This window comes from Anolis sagrei, chromosome 1 (genome assembly GCF_037176765.1).
Source record: "Anolis sagrei isolate rAnoSag1 chromosome 1, rAnoSag1.mat, whole genome shotgun sequence".
Taxonomy (NCBI): domain Eukaryota; kingdom Metazoa; phylum Chordata; class Lepidosauria; order Squamata; family Dactyloidae; genus Anolis; species Anolis sagrei.
In genome coordinates this window covers 280,328,846-280,351,721 of record NC_090021.1, presented here as the reverse complement: position 1 = coordinate 280,351,721, position 22,876 = coordinate 280,328,846, and the positions used below count along the sequence as shown (strand labels likewise).

Sequence of the window (22,876 nt, the reverse complement as noted above, 5' to 3'; positions counted from 1 at the left end):
TAGTTTAACCTTTCCACAGTGTCCTTACTGTATAGAAGTTAATGCTGAAACTGTAACAGAGTAGTTGCTGCCCGAGGGACCACATGGTCATAATTATAAATGCCTTGGATGATGGAAAAGAGGGCATGCTTATAAAATTTGCAGATCACATCAAATTGTGAGGGGGAGTCAATAACCCAGAGGAGAAAATCAGAATTCAAAATGACCTTAACAGATTAGAAAGCTGAGCCAAAACTGACAAAATGAATTTCAACAGGGAGAAACAAAAGGTATGCACTTGTATTTTATTCAATCAGTTGCTTCCAACTCTTTGTGACTTCATGGACCAGTCCATGCCAGAGCCCCTGTCTGCTGTCGCCACCCCCAGCTCCTTCAAGGTCAATCCAGTCACTTCATAGAATCATAGAGTTGGAAGAGACCTTGTGGGCCATCCAGTCCAACTCCCTGCCAAGAAGCAGGAAAACTGCATTCAAAGTAACCCCGACAGATAGTCAACCAGTCTCTGCTTAAAAGCCTCCAAAGAAGGAGCCTCCACCACACCCTGGGCCAGAGAGTTCCACTGCCGAATAGCTATCACAGTCAGGAAGTTCTTCCTAATGTTCAGGTAGAATCTCCTTTCTTGTAGTTTGAAGCCATTGTTCCATGTCCTAATCTCCAGGGCAGCAGAAAGCAAGCTTGCTCCCTCCTCCCTATGATTTCCTCTCACATATTTATACATGGGCATCATGTCTCCTCTCAGCCTTCTCTTCTACAGGCTAAACATGCCCAGCTCTTGAAGCCGCTCCTCATAGGGCTTGTTCTCCAGACCCTTGATCATTTTAGTTGCTCTCCTCTAGACACATTTCAGCTTGTCAGCATCTCCCATCAATTGTGCTGCCCAGAACTGGACACAGTATTCGAAGTGTGGTCTGACCAAGTCAGAATAGAGAGGTAGCATGACTTCCCTGGATCTAGACACTGTTCTCTTATTTATGCAGACCAAAATCTCATTGGCTTTTTTCCCCCCACTACATGACATTGTTGGCTCATGTTTAACTTGTTGTCCACGGGGACTCCAAGGGTTTTTTCACACATACTGTTGTTGACTTCAAGGATACCATCCATCCATCCTGCCCTTGGTCAGCCTCTCTTCCTTTTTCCTTCCACTTTCCCCAGCATCATTATCTTCTCCAAGCTTTTCTGTCTTCTCATCATGTGACCAAAGTACTTCATCTTTGCCTCTAATATCCTTCCCTCCACTGAACAGTTGGGAATTATTTCTTGGAGCACGGACTGGTGTGATCTTCTTGCACTTAAGCAGAAAAAAAATGGAGCGCCCTGGTAAAGGATGGGTGATAACTCCTTTGTCAGCAGTACATGTGAAAGGAATCCTGGAGTTAGTAGACCACAAGCTTGATATGAATCAACAGGTTGATGTGACAAAAAAAAAAAAAAACCAATGCAATACTAGATAGCATCAATTGGTATATAATAGCTAAATCAGGCATGGACAAACTTCAGCCCTCCAGGCATTTTGAACTTCAACTCCCACAATACCTACTGGCTGTTAGGAATTGTGGGAGTTGAAGTCCAAAACACCTGGAGGGCCGAAGTTTTCCCATGCCTAGTCTACATTGAAGGAAATAATAGTTCCACTCTATTTTGCTTTGGTCAGACCTAACCTGGAATTCAGTATCCAGTTTTGGATAAGCTGGATCACATCCAGAGAAATGCAGTCAAAATGGACAAAAGTTTGGAAGCCCAGCCCTATGAGGAACAACTTGGGAAGCTAGGTATGTTTAGCACAGAAAAGAGAATGTTAAGAGGGGATATAATAGCCATGTTTAAAAATCTGAAAGGATGTCATATTGAGAAGGGAGCAAGTTTGTTTTCTGCTGCTCTAGAGACTAGGACCTAGAGCAATGGGTTCAAATGTAAGGAAAAGAGATTCCACTTAAACATTTGAAAGAACTTCCTGATGGTTAGAGTTGTCTGACAATGGAGCATGCCGCCTCAGAATCTAATAGAGTCTCCCTTTCTGAAGATTTTTAAACACAGCCTGGATGACCATCTGTGGGAGTGATTTGATTGTGTTTTCCTGCATGGCAGGGAGTTGGATTGGATGGTCCTTGTAGTCTTTGCCAACTCTATGATTCTGTGATTCATTGGGGAAGTCTTTGAGTCTGCAACCCCCTTCACATGGCATGGACCAGAGAAATGTTGAAACTGGTCCTAAGAAAAAGGCATATTTTGAAGCAATACCAGCTACATGCTGTCTAGCACGGTGCTTTTTTGTCAGCCTCCATCTAAGCAGGAACAAAGATGCTCCAACTCTCTTGGGTTTCTGGACAATCTTGTGGACATAATATTGGAATGCTCTATGGACTCACAAGTCTGAGGCAGATGTTCATGTTTGCAGAGGGAGACAGATGGCTTGGAAAAGGGACTGCAACTTGTAACGTGTAAATTAATCCTGTTTTGCCTCAAGTGCTTTTAAAATACCTCTGATCATATAATGAAAAGCAAAACCATTTTCTGATTCCTTTTAACTTTCTTCAACATTATTTTGTTGGACTCAAGGGTCTTCTTCTCTGACATTTTTCTATCCACAGGAGACACCTTCTAAAACAAGTGTGGGGATGTTGTTGGATTGCAATTCTAATTATCCTTCTCCATTCATAATACACTCCAGACCCTGGTGCTAACAAAGGAAGGGAGATGCTTCCTCCCATATTGCCATCCATGTTATCCTGTGGACCCACCAGCCCATTAGAATAAACAACTCATTGGACATAACTTCCTTTATTATGTGTTAATAAACTTTGGTAAGTCACAGTCTCTCAGGCAATGGCAAAACTCTTTTGAACAAACCTTGCCAAGAAAGCCTTGATAGGTTTGCTTTATGGTTGTCATAGGTTGGAAATGACTTGAAGGCACACTACAGAAACAACAAAAGTGGGATTTCTACATCTTATTTATTTTTTATTGAACAATATTTCTATCCTCACTACCTCTGAGGATGCTTGCCATAGATGAAGGCAAAACTTCAGGAGAGAATGCCTCTCTAGAACATGGCCATATAGCCTGAAAAAACCTATAACAACCCAGTTTCTATCCTATCCTTTATTTAATCCATAGGAACAGACTTGTATAACTAAGAGTGAGTAGGTTACATGTGTGAAATGCAACATTTGTGGGTATGATGATGAGGTGACTAAATCAGTGTTTCTCAAACTGTAATCCAGGTGTTTTAGACTTCATCTCCCACAATTCCTAATAGCTGGTAAGATGGCTGGGATTTCTGGGAGCTGAAGCGTAAAACACTTGGGGGAACACTGTTTCAGAAACACTGGCCTAAATCCAAGGTAAGTAGATAATTATATACATGGTGGAGGAAGTTATTAGAATGTAATATGCATTGTAGATGGATGAACTCATTCAAAGAAGTCAAGTTGCTGAGTCTGCAGAGCACACCATTAAAACTTCCTATCACTTGAGATACCTCTGCTGAATGGCACTCAGCAGATTTTTATTTATCGTGTCAGAAGCAAATTGTGAGTTCTCTGCAGATGTAATGATAGCAAAGAAGAATTTCTCCACCGCCAAGGTTTTCCAATCAGATGTAAACTGTGTTCCCTAATTTCCAGAGGGAGAGTCCAACTCCATGGGGTTTTTAAAATACATGTGAAGGTGGTCTTCTAGCCACCTCCAGCTATGTTCTTAGAGATCTGGTATGGCCCACAAGGGGTTCTAAGTATGGGGAAAATTGGTCCCTGGATCCTCAGACATGCCCACTCTGTTACTAGATATGGTATCACTACATCAAAAATAGGTGGAAGAGTCAACATGCCTAATCTATAGTTGGCAAGCCCTGCATACCCTACATCCCTCCTCAGAGAAAAATCAGTATACATATGGCCAAGATACATCAGTGTGGTCAAGATGGCAGGACTTGTTAATGAAGAACACACAAGCTATGAAAGGTTGCAGGGGCATACTTTTGCCTGAACCTACTGGGAAGGGCATGACTGACAACCTCAATCATAAAGTCCACACAAAGCATCCTGCTTCATCCAGGAGGAAAGAAGGAGCCATGGGGCAAATCTGTCACCCCATGCACAGCTCCCTCTTGGCGATGCTTTTACCATTATATGGGAAAATTGTCTTCCTTGCAGAGAGGCCCCATGCTAGCTCCTTTGGAGCCAGCAGAACACAGGAAGACTCCCAGAGACGCTTTCACCTTAGTTGGGGGTGGGGCCTATGTGTGTGATGTCTGGTGTGGGGCTCCATCCTAAAGATGGGGTGAAAGTGTCCTAGGATGCTGCATTCACCCCATCTGATGAGGTCCTGAGTTAACTGAGCAGAAAATTCTTTTACACGTTAAACTCAGTTTGCAGCAAATGAAGTACCTGAGGACAAAAGGGGAAGGTAGGAGGAGGAGAGGAGAACTGAGACATTTTAAAAGCAACTGAAAAATTAAATGAGAGTGGGTTAATTCTGATCCCTTAATCAGAACACTTTAAAACTTTCCTTTTCCTTGGATGGCCGCATATTCTAATTTCAACTTGGAGTGTTCACATTTTTCGCCACCCCCATATATTAATCATAAAACCATCCTTTTCAGAGTCTCTTCCAAATATCAGACCTTTCTGCCTTGTATTGTGGAAACCTTTTGGTTCTCACAAAACAGCCTTCTAAATGTGTAGACTGTCATCTCTGACATCGGGCCATTTGTGACGTGACAAACGGGGCAGACAGGAGGCCCTAGCTGTCCATCTCTCAGACTGAGTGATGTTTTAATGAGCCCAGGAAAGAAAGGACAGTGAAAGGAGCTTCATGTCTCTACAGTGAGTGTCAAGCCTGTTTTCAGACTAAAACTGCCAAGAGATCGTGTTTTGGCCTCTTGCCACTGGAATAATAAATATGAAAGCCTTTGCAGGCTTTTCCCATCCTGTCTGTTTTCCTCTTATGGGTCAGCCATGGTTTTCCATTGTACTGCAGAGTCTTATTTTGATCACAGATTGCCTACTTTGCATCAAAGATTTCAAATTTATTGTTTGGAAGAACTTACATATATATTCATTTGTGCCTAAAACCCAGTCACTGGTCCCAACTAGAGGAGTTCCATTGAATTAACTAGATTTATTATCCATCATAATAAATCCAGCAGTTTATTCAGTGGGTTTTACTCTATTTTTCAATTAGCAATAGAATTTAAACCAAAGGTTGGGAATCATGAAAGGACAAGGAATTATTTCTCCCTCTGCTTGCCAGATTGCTGAACTGGTTCTGGCACAACTAGAAGTCATATCATGGTTTGGGCTGAAAACCCATGATATGACAAATGGGAGGGGACATTGAGGGTATGGCTACCTAAGCCATCATGAATTTTGTTGTGGTTTGAGTGACATCAATGTTGGCAGCAACTGGGCTTCTGCAGGGAAGGGTGTTGCAGCACAAAAGACCCTGATTGCATCTTTTTCTAACTTTTGGAAGTTAGAAATAGTTCACTATTGGCTGTGAACTAGTCTCCCTTTAATCTACCAGTTTATCTTTCTTGTTAAAAAATATCACAGTGGTTCTATATAATTTCGTCTCTAGCCTTGCTAACATCAGAAGTAGGACAACAGCCAGGCCCTTCATGCTGTGACCTTATGGCATTCAGTCCTGAAATTCAAACAGTTTCCAGACTTCTTATCCTTGGTGGATAAAGCAACTTAAATCAGCAACATCGAGAGAGAACTCTTCAGACTAAATTGCTGCAAGGGAGAGGGAGTAGAGAGATTGAAATGGGATATTTAGGTGAAAGAAAACACAAATGAAAAGAACACTAATAAATGAAATAACAATTAGGCTACAATAGCAATAAACAGAACTGTGGTGTGAAAACAACATCTATGTAGACTGATTTGCAGAACCTTGCACAGTGGCTAGTCACATCAAACTTCTGCAATCTCCATGGCTTTCCTCACCCAGACATTGGTCATGTTCTGACTTGCACTTCAAATGATGACAATTATAATGCAAGTCCAAGTTTTCTTACAATACATTCACACATTGTAAGACATAATCCATCCTTGTTATGTTTACCTGAACAGCCAAAACTGAACTGAAAGGAAATTGCATAACCTCCCATAATTCACAGATGAATACCAGCACACATCTTACTCTGCTTGCTCAGGCTACTTGTTAGTCTGCTCTCTCCAAGATCCCAAACAGTGAGAGGAGCAAAAAGAAAAGCATCATTTTTCTGCTTACCTTGCCTTCACCTTGCTTTCACATAGTTCAGCTCTGCTCAGCGGGTGAGATGAATGAGTGGCCAACACTCGTGGCAAGGAAGGGGAGCTGGGCATACACAGAGAGGAAGTCCCATTTTTAAAATCTTCGAATTCCCATTCCCCAATCATAGAATCATAGAGTTAGGAGAGACCTCGTGGACCATCCAGTCCAACCCCCTGCCAAGAAACAGGAAACTTGCCTTCAAAGCACCCCCAACAGATGGCCATCCAACCTCTGTTTGAAAGCTTCCAAAGAAGTAGCCTCTACCACACTCCAGGGCAGAGAATTTCACTTCTGAACAGCTCTCACAGGAGTGTTCTCTCCTTTTTCAGACACTGGCAACATGGATTCCCATGGACAGCCACCGGAAGAGGCTGTGTATTTTGGTATGACCTCCATCGGACTCTGTTTTCCCAGTACCTGAAAATGTAGAGAAGACACCGAGAAGACTGCATCTGATGAGATCCTAAAACAGTGTCTCACAGAATTAGAATCACAGAGTTGGAAGCGTGAAAGCATAACTAGACTCTTTAGACTAGAATATGGGAAATATGAGAGGTTACAAACTCCCAACATTCCCCAGATGGAAATTAGGATGCAGATGGCCAAGCAACATCCAAGTGTGATCAAGATAGGGAAAAGATATTCATGAGGAAGAACACACACAGTAAGGGAGGCTGCTTTGCTTTGCTAGAATACTATCTTGAGTTAGCCCTAATAATGCTAATTCTCATGTAAGTATGTATAATTGTGACCTGACTCTTGTAAAAACTGCAACTAATTGGTCTTGCTGTGGTAGACTTCCATGAGTTGTCTTTTTGTGGTTGTTTGGATTTCAATAATATGTTTACCGTATATAGTTTGTTCTTGTTAAGACTGTGGAAAAGAAGCTGGAGATTTGAACTCTTTCTTGATTTAGAAACATGTTTTATAACAACTCAACTAAAATGCCTCCTCCCACACCTTTCCCTTGCTTTTTTTTCAGATATGATGACTCAACTGAAAACTCAGCTTTTCTTTGGCTTCCTGTGCCACGCAGCTTGCTCCCTTGTCTATGGCTTCCCTGTTGATTCTGGGACCGAGTTCCGCTCTGCTTTCTCAGTTGCTCGAACCAGCAGCATGGAAGGTAGCACTGAAATGGTGATCACCTTTGATAAGGTCTATGTGAATATTGGTAATGACTTTGACCCCAAAGCTGGGTTATTCCGATGCCGTATACCTGGAGCCTATTACTTCTCCTTCACAGTTGGGAAATACCCCAAGAAAAATTTGTCAGTCATGCTGATGAGAAACAAGAATGAGGTTCAAGCAATTGTGTACGATGAACATCACCGTAAAGAGAGAAAAGTGGCAAGCCAGAGCGCTATGTTGCAATTGGACTATGGCGACACAGTCTGGCTGCGTTTACATGGGGATCCCAAGTATGCTCTCTACAGTAATGTGGGCCCCTATACAACTTTCAATGGGTACCTTATCTATCCAGACACTTCGAGCTATTTTCAAAACACAGTGGTCTCACAGGAAGTAGGAGAACCGTCAGGGCCTCCCCCTCGTGTCATTCAGCAGCTTTCCATGAACCAGAATGAAATCTCAGAGAAGCACCTGCTTTCTGACCAACCCAGTAGATCACAGGATCCTCGCTCAGCGTTTTCTGCTGCCCGTTCTGAAAGCCTCCTGGGGTCAGATGAGAAGCAAACCCAGCATGAACCGATCACATTTGACACAGAGTTTGTGAACATTGGGAAAGATTTCAACTTCTCAAGTGGCATCTTCACATGTCGTATTCCAGGCGCCTACTATTTTTCCTTCACTATTGGCAAGATGCCCTTTAAGACCATGTCAGTGAAACTGATGAAGAACCACAATGAAGTTCAAGCAATGATCTATGATGACAATCACTCCAAACGACGGGAAATGCAAAGTCAAAGCATTATGCTCCCCCTGCAATATGGAGATACTGTCTGGCTCTACAGTCACCAGCATGATGGCTATGGTGCCTATAGCAACCATGGAAAATACATCACCTTCACTGGGTTCCTTATCTATCCTGAGACTAAGCCAAAACCACCGCCTGATGTCATCCTGTCTCCAGGATCAAGGCTCTAAATGTCAACACAGAAAGAGCACAAAAGAAGTTGAGATGCAGCAGACTCTGGTGCAAATCCTGGACGGATGCCACCCTTTACATGACAGTGTCAAGAGCATGCTATTGTATGTCCAGTGCATTCCTTATGCTGCACGTTTGTGTCCTGCTTGCAGAGCCATCGTCGTTTCTCCCATTCATCCATAGAATGACCTTTGCGGGGTAATGTGTGTTTTGTTCATTATTGCTGTTTGATTAGAGCATTAAGCATGAGATAGTTTGGGGAGTAGAAGGCATAGGGGCAGAAAAAGATGTGGATTAGAAAGTGTTATAGAAATGCTGGGAGAGTGGATTGTCTCTTTATCTCTCTCGCTTTCTCCCTGCAAGTCACTCAGAAATTGATCGCAGCTTCTGCAAACCAGACATATTGATAAGGGGACAAATGTGATTGAACGATGAACTCAATAAAGCTTGAGACAAAAAATAGTAGGTTGGCTGGTATGTTTCATGCAATGGTTTGTTTATTTTGAAATCTCCTAGTAAAAGGTAACATGCTTTCCTTTAGAGATGTTAATGTTGTGGCTGAATTATTGTCTGCATTTTTACAAATATCGCCTAATTTAAATAAATGTGCACATCGCCAAACTAATATACAGTGAAGGAAGTACAAGTCGATAGAGGGGACTATTGTATACTATTCATTGTCTAAAAAAAATTAACAATACTGTCTAATGTATCCCGTTATTTACATCAGTAAAACACCAGAACTCAAAGAGTAACAAAAACTAGCATGCATATTTAGATCAGGGATAGTAATTTTGTGGCTGTTCAGATGCTAGTGCTGCTGCAATTCTCAGCAACACTAGCTAGTATAGCCAACAGTTAGGAATTCTGGAAATTGGCAATCTACCAACATTTGGTGGGTCCCATGATATTTTCTCTTGCCTTACATGTTCAGCAATTGAAATTCCCCCTACACTGATTCATCATAATAGTTTACTAGATTGATCTGCGATTAAACCATATAGTCTCTGTGTATCTGCATGTATTTACATTCTGTGTTGCAATCAAAGAGGGGAAACACTAATTTCTCTTTCCCTCCAGCTACAATTGCAGCTAAGATGGGTGTTTCTTCGTTATCTAAAATACCTCGCCTTTCTCCCTCTGTCAGGTAACAGCAGTAGCAGGCTTGACCCCTCTCTCAGCTGCCAGGGGGGAAGTTTTGAATGCTGTGCAAAAGGCTAGTGAATAGCTGCATCCAAACTAAGACATATGTGGCCAAGTTAAGCAGACATATGTGACCAACAAAATTCCAGCCACTGTGTATATGGGTGGTAGTATCAATCAGGGAGGTTATTTGCCTCCAAAGCTAATGATTAGAAGCGATTTAACTTGGATTTCAAGCTGCATCTACTACTGAAGTCAGCTGTCCCACCATGGAGAACTCCTACATGCTTCCCTTGAGTATTATTTTAACAATGGCAACAAATGAAATGGACTCACTTATCTTGAGTTCTCCTGTAGTTCGAGTGTTTAAATCAGGCATGGGCAAATTTTCTAACTTGAGGTCCACATGGCAGGCTGGAGCAGGGTGGACGGGCCAGGAGGGAGGGAGTTCTCCCCAAGTCCCCTCTATGCCCTTTCCTCCCCTTACTCTTCTCTTTCGGAGGCCTATGCCACTCTCCAGGAAGTTCTTCCTAATCTTTTCAGTCAAATTTCTTTCTCTGCCATTTGCAACCATTGCTCTCTGGTGCCCTGGTTTCTAGAGCAGCAGAAAGTCGGTTTTTCCTCTCCTCCTCAATGAGACACCTTTTACATCTTGAAACATGGTTCTCATGTTCCCTCTCTACCCTCTCTTCTCCCAGCTAAACATCCCCCAGGAGGAAAAGAGGAAGAAAAAAGAGAAGGAAGGATGGAAGGGGGAGGGAAGGGGAGAAGAGAAGGATGGAAGGAAGGAGGGGTGGAAGGGAATGGAGGGAGGGAAGGGAAGGGAAAGGAAGAAAGACAAAGGGGAGGGAAGGAAGGACAAAAGGGTGGAGAAGAAGAGGGGAAGGGGGAAGGAAGGGGGAAGGAAGGAAGGAGGAAAGGAAAGAGAGAAGGAAGGAAAACAGAATGGTTAGTGAAAGAAGGACCTGAGAAAAGAGCCCAAGGGGCCACATACAGCCCCCCAGGCCTGGGTTTATCCATACCTGGTTTAGATGTTATACCGATTGGCATGTACTAACCAATAAAATTTTGCACTTTCTTGATTGCAATAGGAATATTCTGGAACAAGCACTTGATAATATCCTGTTTCACATACAACCAACAAGGAGTGGTTTAAGTTCAAAAAGCAAAACACAGATAAAAATGTTTCTTAGTTAAGACTACTCAGTCACACATTCATATTTCATGTTTGTAAATCTTTAATAGCTTTCTGATTAGTGGGTTTCTGGTTAAATATAAGCAATTTCCTGCCTAGTAATAAATGTGTTTGTTTATAGACTGTATCAATGAATCCCATGCAGACATAATACATTCAGAAATCAGCTGAATTTGATATGACATGCAGTAAAGATATCCATGGTTCACTTATCACACAAAGCAACTCCTCCTGAAGATGCAGCTCAGCAAGTTGGCATGTTTATGGGATCTTCAATTATTAAGAATGTAGGTAGCAGAACAGAAATTCTTACCATTTTTTCAAATGTTTCGGGTGTTAAATAAAATAGGGCCCATTTTATCAAAAACAATGGAGGTCTAGAAGCAACTATGAGAAGAAAGTATACAATGGGAGGTGTTCCATATGAATCATTTTATATAGCCCCCTCTAGAATGGCAATCAATTTTAGGTCCTCCAGATGCTTTGGATTTAGCTTCCAGGGTCTCTAAACCCTATCCACACTGACCGGGGACTTGGGAGTGAAACTTATCTAGAAGATCAAAGATTGAGAACCACTGCTATATAGACCTCAGAGACAGGAGTCTCAGACCATGAGTGATTTAGTCATATACATTTTTTAAAATAGCCCAGAGGTCACTACCATACAACAGGGAGATAAAATCAGGAAGGGTCTTGGGTAATGATCTAGGGATTCATGAACCTAAAAATTATTCTTGCCTATTACTTTGCATAAACAAAAGCGAGAGCTGCAAGACCCAATCACCCTTTAAACATGAGAATTTCCTTGGTTTCTATGGGCCATGGCTAGACTAGACCAATATAAGTTTTTCAGTGCACTAATATAGACAGGCATTTCTTGCCAAGGCCTGGAGGCCAGAAGCTCAACAGAATCCACAGACTCCTTAGGACAGAATTGTTTGCAGAGCTCACGGATGATTTCAGTGACCAACTGGGAAAAAAGATTGATCCAAAGGTTTTTCTCCAGGCCTTGGATGGAGCGAACCTGGTAAGCACAGTAGACCATGGTGAAGATGAGCTGCTCAAATTCTTCTGGGGTTATAGGGGTGTCTGTCTGAGAGAGATAGTCCAGGTGCTCCTCAATCCCAGCTGGGTTTTTGGGAATCTCATGCTGAAGTATCTGAAGAAACCGTTTTGCAGGGCGCAGAGAGGCCAGCTCCTCATCCTCAATCTTGATTGTTTCATTGGCCATAATTTCAATCCCTCCCCAAAGTAACTGAAAAAAGAATGAACAGAAATGCACAAGTAAATGAGATATTTTCTCTATATTCATGCCTGGAGGAGGCCTCACATCTGGAGAACAGGAATTACATTTTTGCTCAAAGAACATTTGTAACCAGGAGAGGGAATGACATGTGATCTGAATCACATGCTGAACGAGAGGGCTTGAGTTAAATTATTTCCTCAATGAGTAAAAACTTGCTTGCATACTTAAGTACTCCTATGGGAAGCACCAGTCCATCGATAATGGGGTTATGGAGGTTATAATGAACAGGTTGTGTAATAAATGAAGAATTTTCTCTAGGTTTTCTAGTGTATAAAAGCAAATATAGACTAAACTATCATTAGATCTGTTCCAAGCCTGTGATTCTATACTCCATCTTCTTACTCTGCTCCTCAGCTTTTCTTACCAGGGGTTTTGTAGACAGCATCCGTCTGTACGCTTATTGCACACATTGGATGTACATGCATACTCTAAGTTTATCAACATCAGCCTTTGCTGAATGGAGTTCTGCTCTGCAGATGGAAAACTTGCCAAGAGAGAGTGTTGTTCACAAAGAGGCGGAAACTGTGTGTCTGTGGAAATATATAACACCACATATGTTCTAATCATAGATTGGCTCCCTCCATTCTCATTTTTAGTTCTTCAAACATTGGCAAGTTGGGGTGCTAAGATACAGGTTAAAGGAAATCAATTTGTGTTGAGTGGAAATTTGTGCCTCCATGCAACACTCATCTCTAAATGGTGGGTTGAAAATAGGTTATATGCCACCAGTTGGGGGGAAAAATAGAGATTAGGGCCTTGTGTGCATATGTGGTGAAAAGATATGAGAAAGATTTAGAGAGAGAAAAACATAAATAAATAAATCAAGAGTGAGTTCCAATTAAAAAAAATTGGGGGCTACTGTCTAAGGAAATAGTGCTGCCAAATAAAATGGTCTTTTGTAAATTTCAGTTTTCCAGTAAAAACTCTGCCCTCTTTCATGTAACCCCATGATTAATAGTTCAGATTCTATTCTTTTCTAAAGCAATGTCAGCTATATTTCAGTCTAATGTTCAGATGCAGCCCACGGATGCCATCTGGTGGGCCTTGGTTTAGAAAAGCAAAATGCAGTTTGTTTCTTGAGAATTCCAGCAATTTCCTTCTGAAGCATCAGCACCTGGTTTGAAGTACAAGTGAAGCTGACATCCTTGGCTAATATAGAACATCTGTTAAAACAGGTGCAACAAAATGATATGGGGGGGGGGGGGGGGGCTGAAGAGCTATTAAAACAACATAGTGCTTTGGCAGGACCTCACAGATCAGTATGTCCTGCAGTACAGAATGTCTTAAGCTCTCCGATGTGGTGGACAGACAGTTTTCTCAGAGACACATATTGTATTGTTTCCATGGCCTACAACTGATTATTTCATGGAAACCCATCGTTAACAAGTAATCAATAGTTTATATATCGGTATCACCAGGCCCATAGCCAGGATTTCGTTTCAGGGGGGGCTAAAAAATTTTCAGGGGGGGTTTCGGGGGGGCTGAGTCTGAGTGAAAGAGGGTCTAGCCTAGCAAACCTTTTGTATCATTACCCCAATAGCCCCATGCATATGGGATATATTGAGTATGGTGATCAGATCATGATATGAATAAACATAACAGTTTAAATAATGCACCAGTAAGGCCTTTTCACGAACCACCATCAGAACCACCATCAGAAGCCCCTCAAGCCCCCCCCCCCTGGCTACATGCCTGGGTATCACAATCCATAAACCACTACTTTGAGTAACATTGAAATAGAATATCCATCATCTTTCTGTCCCCCACTAGAAGCACCAATGGCAGCTTGTATGTTGGAGAACATCCAAAGTGCCAAACTTACTTTGGAAAAGTTTCAGTACCTTGGATAGCTACCTTGAAGTATAGACTTAAAAATGGAGCAAATTCACTACTATAGTGACATGGAAGCTACTTTTGGGTGACACTAGTCAGGTCCTGTAGGAACCTTTTATTGCTGCTTTTCCTGCATTAAAGGTGATCATCTTCACATCTGGTATAGGTGCATTTCAATATATACCAGTGGTTACCAACCTTTTTTTCGACCGGGACCACTTGAATAGAGACCACTTTGACTAGGGACCACTCTCCAACATTAGTACCAAAAGGGTTACGAATCAGTTTTTGGTCAATTTTAGATTCGGTTTGGTTATTTGGAGTGCTGATTCAGAAAACTGCATTGGATAGACCACATCAGCTCTAGTTTCTGATACAGAACATATGCTATCCAGTAGTTGCCATCTGCTCCCCCACAGAAAACCATATTTAATAATCTAGACCTGATGTGGTAGTAGGAAACCTTTGTGGATAGTCAGTCTCTCCCCTCCGACATCCTAGTTGTCTCAGCACTATAAGAGGGTTTCACGAGACCAGTCATTCTCGTTGTTACGTGGTTTCAAAGCAATAGTCTAGTAATGGTGAGGCCGCAGATCATATTTTTATTCTTGAAGACCACTGGTGGTCCAAGGACCACAGGTTGGGAACCACCAGTATATACAGATGGGATTGCACAGTAACAGAGGTATGAAACTATTCTACATCAAGTGCTTACACCAGGATAGATGCTGGGGGCAGAAATCCCATTCAGAAGAAGACTCCCCCCTCAAAAGGAGCAAGCTTATTCAACATAAAATGAGTGGAGCAGTATATGTTACCATCTATAGAGCCCCTCTCTAATGATACTGTTAAGTCCACAATCTCCTTCCTGTCCTAACAAATTGTTTGTCTGGAGCAGTTGCACACCCAAGTAGCTGGAATTGCAGTGGCACTGCATTGTAAATTGAAGAGGTGGAATATCAGTAAGTGATTCTATAAATGGCAGATCCATGCTCATGGGTACTCTTGGACTCCCTTGGTATTGTTTTGACTTAGTTACCTCTAATATGACATCTGTATTCTCTCCACTGATTGCGTCTGCAGTATCCCTGACATGAAATTGTTCATCTGTAATACAAAAATAAGGGCAATTAAAAATATTACTAACCTTTAACAATAGGTTGAGTATCTGTTTTCCAGGAATCAAAAAAGCTCCAAAATCTAAAATTCTTTGCATGGGTGCCTGAGATGGTGAAACCTTTGCTTTCTGATAATTCAATGTATACATGCAGAAAATCATTTTAAACACTGTGTATGAATTCAGGCAATGTGTATATGAAACATAAATGAATATCATGTTTAGACTTGGGTCCCATCTCCAAGAAAACTCGTGATGTATAAGCAAATATTCCAAAAAACCCTCCAAAATAGTCCAAAACACATCTGGTTCCAAATGTTTTGGATAAAAAGATATTCAGTGTAGTATTACTCAACCTATCTCTTTTGTATACACAGCTTTAGCTGATTTCCTCTGGTTTGACAATTATTATTTGATATATTAACCTGAGTTTAAATAATATATTATTATATTGATAATATAGCATTTGTTATAATGTAATTTTAATGTAATTAACAACACTACAACAAAATTAACAAATTTGCCCCACCAAGACCATAGAATAGGCATGGGCAAACTTTGTCCCTCCAGGTGTTTTGGACTACAACACCCACAATTCCTAACAGCCAATAGGCTGTTAGGAATTGTGAGAGTTGAAATCCAAAATACTTGGAGGGATGAAGTTTGCCTATGCCTGTCATAGACTCATTGACTCAATCATATCCCTTTTGCTTCTTAAGTTTCCTCTGAGATGTCATCACTGTTTATATTCCGGCTGTTTCAGCTTTGTAAGTGATAGGTACAATCTGACAGAGGCAAGAACACACCATGGATGGCTTCATAGAAGATATGAAGGGTTTCATAGAAGTTGGAAGTTTCTTTTCACTACCAGTTTCACTTCCCAGTTTAATGTTATTGGCATCACCAGCCATAGACCCATTTCAGGTGCTACACTTTACACTCAACTTGATTTATAATCCTAATCAGATCACAAAGTTAATATGCGTAGATACAGATAGTAGGCTTATCACAATTATTTCAGATGCTATTTGGAAATGTTTTGCCTACAATAACGTCATTTGTTGTAAAAAAAAGACCATCTTTTTAAGCCCTATGAGGAGCGGCTTAAAGAGCTGGGCATGTTTAGCTTGAAGTAGAGACGGCTGAGAGGGGACATGATGGCCATGTATAAATATGTGAGAGGAAGTCATAGGAAGGAGGGAGCAAGCTTGTTTTCTGCTGCCCCAGAGGCGAAGATGAGGAACAATGACTTAAAACTACAGGAAAGGAAATTCCATCTGAACATTAGGAAGAACTTCCTGACTGTGAGAGCTGTTCAGCAGTGGAACTCTCTGCCCTGGTGTGTGGTGGAGGCTCCTTCTTTGGAAGCTTTTGAACAGAGGCTGGATAGCCATCTGTCAGGGGTGCTTTGAATGCAATTTTCATGCTTCTTGGCAGGGAGTTGGACTGGATGGCCCATGAGGTCTCTTCCAATTCTATGATTATATGATTTTATCAGTTTTGAGATCAAAGCATTTCTGAGTTTCATGCTTTTGTAGACAATGCTATCATTGGGTACTGAATGCAATTATATTACCAAATTACCCAGTCGTTGTATCAGTTGTGTAGCTACAGATGGGGCAAAATAAAGGCATTGCCTTCCCCCGCCCCAAAAGAATCACCAGTGCAATGAAATTTTCCTTCAATTCCAGTTCAGCAGTAACTTGAAACTACAGTTTGGGCAACTGAAGAAACAGAACCAACAGTTAGGGGAATGTGAATGCAGCAAAATTAAGAATTCCAGATATAAATTATTTTCAGTGTTTTTCAGTGTGTAGACTGAAGGAAAAGTTCATTTTGGAGGACAAAATTGGGGGGAAGGGTGCCCTCACACATACCCCATGGCTACATCCCTGCAATGTATGTGATTTATGAAAATGGTTGTTTTGTTGATTCTGTGCTTAATGTTCTATTTCTGATTTTGTACTTTATAGCGCACAAGCATCATTTGTATGACTATAAAAGGATAAACTTAGCTGCTGATGATATGAAATTGTGATTGTTTTAAGTGAACTTCTTTCCGCTTCCAATATACAATTTCCTTTACATTGCTGGGACTTGTGGGGGACAACATCAAGTGATGATCCATAAAGCAGGGATGAGGAAGAATATACAAGAGTTCCAATATGACTAGAATACAACTTCCGTCATCCCTCATCAATGGCAATTCTGGCTAGGACTGATGAAAGTTGTCGTCCTACTCATTTGGAGAACCATAACCACAGTCTCTTCTATATGAGAAGCCAAAATCTTTGTACCAATTATTTTAGAGCACCGCATGCAGACACAGGTTACTGGATACACCAAAGACATGTAGATACTGTTAGGGAAAGCTACCCTAATTTATAGCAGAGAACCCAAAAATATAAACAGGATATAAAAATTGAGCATCAGCTCATTTGCGAGCAGAGCATGATGTGGCTGTAAAGAATGAAGAGCTTAGGAGGCAAACATGCAGAGTCCAATCTTTAAAAATCACAAAAAGTTTATTTACAATAATAAGAAATAACTGCATTTCTTAATAACCAAGAACTGGGTCTGAGCTACTCTAACATCCATCTCTTACAAGGTTTCAAAGAGTGGGGGGAAACATCAATCACTACATCTCTCTGACACACATGCAGAGAGAGATCTCAAAGGACACAGCACATACTCAGATGTAAGAAACAGAAGTCAAAATAAAGGCTTACGGTAGAAAAATATCTATTTTGAACAACCAATCAGAATGACAGCAGAAACAGAGAGGAACGAAGAAATTAGATACATTACAACTGTCATACAGGAGATATGGACAAAGGGAATTCCTTCAGCCTATACTAAACTAACTGCTTCTCGTTGAGGACTTGAGACTTGGGCAGTGTAGGATTGAATTCCAACAGATGCAAGCAATGGAGGGTTTTTAACCAGTGATAAAGGAAAAGAGCATGTGGGAAGACCTGATCCTCATATTCAGTAAAGAGAGCAAAACAAAATTTTGCATTACTTAATTCACCAATGCAAAACAAGAAAACCAGAGAAGCGGGTTGGAAAATAATACTTTCTAAAATTCGCTTTTAGGACTATTAATTTAATCTAAGAAGGTGGAAGTAATGGTCAGTAAGTAACTGCTGTTGTTGTCAACAGCTTTCCATATTTCATTCTGGAGTAATTCTCCCCAAGGAAGATGAGAAAAGCACATAGAAGATCCCTTGGAGAGGATGAACCATGCACTTTAAGGAAAAACATGTCTCCACCCAGGTTGCAGGCTCTTTGATCACAGCCAGCTGTTTGGGATTTGGGATTCAGTATGATGTGAAGCTTCATTTCTTTTTTCTCAATACATAGTCCAGGCAGACTTTAAGGACAAAAAAAAATAGATGATTGTTTTTTCTAATTAAAAAAATGGAAATAACTACTTGGGATGTTAATAATTGCTACCCTGTTAACCTCATCCATGTTCCAGCTAGCATATTTTTATTTTGCAATTGCTACGGATTGAAACCAACCAACCAGCTATATTCTGAAATTTTTATGTCCCAACAAGAGCAGTGGTGTAGAGTTCATTAGAACAGGAAAGCTGGGGAAAGTTAGTTTGGGATTGCAGCTTCCAAAATCACGGTCTGTAACTGTGGGTGCATCTACACCAGGCATGTGCAAACTTTGGCCCTCCGGGTGTTTTGGACTTCAACTCCCACAATTCCTAGCCGCTTCAGGCCCTTTCCTTTTCCCCCTCAGCCACTTAAGCAAAGGAAGGAAAGAAAAGGAAGGGGCCTGAGGCTGTTAGGAATTGTGGGAGTTGAAGTCTAAAACACCTGGAGTACCAAAGTTTGCCATGCCTGATGAACACTGTAGAATAAATGCAATTTGACAGCACTTTAACTGCCACAGAATCCCAGGATCTACAGTTTAGTAGGTACCAGCCCTTTTTGGCAGAGATGGTGAAAGAACTTGTAAAACTACAACTCCCATGGTTCCACAGCCCTGAGCAATGACATTGAAAGAGGTGTCAAATTGAATTCATTCTATACTGTAGATCAGTGGTTCTCAACCTGTGGGTCCCCAGGGGTTTTGGCCTACAACTCCCAGGAATCCCAACCAGTTTACCAGCTGTTAGAATTTCTGGGTGTTGAAGGCCAAACATCTGGGGACCCACAGGTTGAAAACCACTGGTGTAGATGGACCCCATGCTGATGGAAACTCTGGCACTTGTAGTCCTCTAACTTCTCTAAATGCTGAGATGTAATACAAGGAAAGAACAGCCCATTTGCAGAAATATAAATAGCTTTCTCGCTAACCATCTGCTTCTGCCAGATTTCTCAAATCTACCAGCTCTTTGCTAAAATTTCTGGAAAATTCCCAGATGATGTTAACATGTTCTGAATTCTAGGTGAGAGGAAAAGATAGTGCAAGTGGGTTCCATGAAAAGAGAAGTTTATTATAAGTGTTAAAGAGGAGGGCAATGCCGACACTTGAGGGGTTTTCTTTCCTGAAAAGCACTAAAAGCTATGCATACAAATGTTTTCTTAAAAGGCTGCGGGAAATTAGAAGGTTGTTTTTTATGACTTGCTCAAAAGCTCTGGGCCTTTTCCAGATGAATAAGTGTCAGAAAAGCTAATGCTACACATTTCCTCCTCCTCCAATTAGCTCTCCAAGTTGGCAAAGGCTTCCTGCTGAATTTGTCAAACAAATGACAAGTAGGGAAGCTCTCTCATGAAAAGGGGGCACTTAGATGTCACAGTCACGTGCAAACATTGTGCTCTCATTTGTTTCCATTAAGGCTTCTGAAGTCCACTTGGCACAAGTGGACTGTGCTATAAATGGGGAGTGGGGGGGGGGGGAGGACACAGATTGGGAAAATATAGTACTTATACTAGTTGTGGGATTTGGGAGTTGTAGGCAAGCAGTGTAATTTCCCCAAGCTTTGATGCTCTTGTAGTTGCAGAAATGCCATGCATTTGCCAAATGTAATACAAACAATCCTTTCTTGTCCTAAACATAGTAGTTTAAGTCCTGAAATAAAACATTTTATTTGTGCAAACTACTACAGATTCTGCATCCACAGATTTCAACATCCATGGCTTAAAGATATATATATTTAAAAACTCCCCAAAAGCAAAGCTTGAATTTCCCATTTTATATGAGGGAAATTTATATGCTGACTGAAAGGTTGCAGGTTTGAATCTGGAGACCGGTATGAGCTCCTACTGTTAGCCCCAGCTTCTGTCACCTTAGCAGTTTGAAAACATGCAAATGGGAATAGATGAATAGTTACTGCTTTGGCGGGAAGGTAACGGCACTCCATGCAGTCATGCTGGCCACATGACCTTGGAGGTGTCTACGGACAATGCTAGCTCTTCAGCTTAGAAATGGAGATGAGCACCAACCCCCAGAGTCGGACACGACTGGACTTAATGTCAGGAGAAAACCTTTACCTTTACCTATGAGGGACATCATTTTACCATGCAGCCCCCAGTGGTGCAATGAGTTAAGCCCTTGTGTCGGCAGGACTGCTGACCAACAGGTCAGCAGTTCGAATCAGGGAGAGTGGGTTGAGCTCTCATTGTCAGCTCCAGCTTCCCACGCGGGGACATGAGAGAAGCCTGGTAAAACATCAAACATGGTAAAACATCGAACATCCAGGCATCCCCCGGGCAACATCCAATTCTCTCACACCAGAAGCAACTTGCAGTTTCTCAAGTCACTCCTGACACGATTTTTTTTTTTAACCACACCATGGTATATAATGGGATTTGAGTGTTCATGATTTTGGTATCCATGAGGGTCCTGGAATCAAACCCAGCAGATACCAAGGGCTGACTGTATTATGCAAATAACCATAGCCACCCTTAATATTACTAAACGATTAGACATTGCATAACAATCTTCTCCAATACAGACAGTTCCTACCTGTCTGCCTCCGGGATCCAACAAATACACAGAGAGCCACGGTTGCCCAGAGACAAGTTCCAAAGTGCAGCTGGAAAATCCAGGCCATACTGAAAGCACTCCTGTTTCTTCTTTCTTCAGAGAAACGCTTTCGGGAAAACTAATGCTGTTTGAAGCAGCTTCTCTTCCCTCTCCTTTCATTCCCAGAAGCCACAGCTGGAACTGTTTCCTTCCTCCCAGGTCCAAACTGGGAAGGGCTTGTATTTGAATTCCTGGTTCCCTTTACTGTGCATAAAAATAAAAACCAACGAATTCAACTTAGATTCTCAAAGAATTCTGCCAACATTGAGTCCTGTTTATTTCCACTTGTAGCATCTGGCTGTTACATATTTTGGTCTTGGCACATCATTTTAAGCCTCCATGATTTATTTCCCACATAGAAGTTTGCTAGTCTTATTGCTCTTAAAAACAAAGGTCATGTTTTTAATAGTCAAAGGTCTGTGCTGAAAATTCAGGATGTGCCTAAGTATAATGTAGTTTTCCTTCAAAGGTCTATTGATACCACCTGACAATGAGAGTGAACAGAGGGCAACATGCATTGATTTGCCTCCAGCATTCTTCTTTTTTCATTTTGTATTTCCTTTCCAATACTGAAATGCAAGAGCAATCCTTACATGCCAGAGCAGGGTGGAGCAGGCAACTCTAAGCAGACTTCATAGCATCCAATATTAATCAGAGCAAAGAAGGGGCCCATTCCAATAATATTGGAGGAGTGGTTAGTAAAGTTCAATGACCCAACACATATGCCCCTCCCCCCCATATTAGTCAGCCACATCCACATTGGACAGCTGCCTTTCATAAGTTCAAAATGCCTGTTGAAAATCTATTATGAACAGTCAGCAACCAGATGTTCAGAAGAATTTTCAACTGCATTTCTCTCCCACTCACACACCAACAACTTATTAAGATCAGATTGGAAGTAAAGTGACAATACCATGTTCATATGCCTTGGCTGGAGAATACAGCATAGGAAATTTTTGAACTATCTGGACTCCTTTCACACTACACAATTATAAGAGCCTGCTCTTTCTTTAACTTCCATAACATGTTTGGTTTTTGTTTATTTCATGTCAGGAGCGACTTGAGAAACTGCAAGTTGCTTCTGGTGTGAGAGAATGACATGTTTAAATTGGACAAGTTAAACATGAGCCAACAATGTCAGTGCTGCAATTCAAAGCAGATGCAGGCATACAAACAACCATGTGGTACAATACATTACATATCATACTTTGCTCCAAATCTTAAGCCTAAAAACATAACTTATATTCCAACAATATCTGCAAGGCCACGCATTACCAAACTCAGGTATTGAGACATGTTGGAAAATCCTCTAAGCCAGGGGTCTTCAAACTAAGGCCTGAGGGCCAAATACGGCCCTCCAAGATCATTTACCTGGCCGTCGTTCAGGGTCAACCTAAGTCTGAAACTACTTGAAAGCACACATCAACAACAATCCTATCTCATCAGCCAAAGGCAGGCCCAAACTTTCCATTGAAATACTAAAAAGTTTATATTTGTTAAATTTGTTCTTCATTTTAATTATTGTATTGTTTTAAAGTGTTTTTTGCACTACAAATAAACTATGTGCAGTGTCCATAGGAATTCATTCATGTTTTTTTCAAATTATAATCCGGCCCTCCAACAGTTTAAGGGACTGTGACCTGGCCCTCTGTTTAAAAAGTTTGAGGACCCCTGGTCTAAGCAATACAGGAATGTTGTAATGCTAAGAAAGCCTTGGGCTCAAGGCTGATCCTGCGTCTGAGCATAACTCTTCCTGTGCAGTTCCACATCCATCCTTCTCTCATCTCAGCTGTCAAGCCCCAGGATAGGCTGTTGCTGCTGGCCAGCAAGGAGGCAAGACAGACCATAAAGAAGCAACTGGATTCCATTTTTTGGTTGTGGGGAGAAAAAAAGTACGTACTCCTGCAGATAGCATGCTCTCTCGTTTTCTTT

General features: G+C 41.4%; 2 protein-coding genes across 4 annotated transcripts in view; one reads left to right on the top strand and one right to left on the bottom strand.

The window, feature by feature from the left end:
* Nucleotides 1-8,827, top strand: part of C1QTNF4 (C1q and TNF related 4) — a 34,127-nt gene extending 25,300 nt beyond the window's left edge. For 2 of the 3 annotated variants that reach the window (XM_060762887.2, XM_060762879.2), the window contains exon 2: nucleotides 7,244-8,827. In XM_060762887.2, the coding sequence (XP_060618870.2) occupies nucleotides 7,246-8,364 (1,119 nt within the window). In that variant the 5' untranslated portion in view covers nucleotides 7,244-7,245 and the 3' untranslated portion in view covers nucleotides 8,365-8,827. Of the gene's footprint in view, nucleotides 1-2,782; nucleotides 2,805-7,243 lie in introns of those variants that run through there. The other variant, XM_060762894.2, reaches the window with a different exon arrangement.
* Nucleotides 8,828-10,728: 1,901 nt separating this feature from the next.
* Nucleotides 10,729-21,517, bottom strand: FAM180B (family with sequence similarity 180 member B). Its single transcript, XM_060762905.2, has 3 exons — nucleotides 20,885-21,517; nucleotides 14,882-14,949; nucleotides 10,729-11,958 (listed from the first exon to the last, which is right to left on the bottom strand). The coding sequence occupies exons 1-3, from the start codon at nucleotides 20,970-20,972 to the stop codon at nucleotides 11,491-11,493; spliced, it is 624 nt and encodes a 207-aa protein (XP_060618888.1). The 5' UTR covers nucleotides 20,973-21,517; the 3' UTR covers nucleotides 10,729-11,490.
* Nucleotides 21,518-22,876: the final 1,359 nt, after the last annotated feature.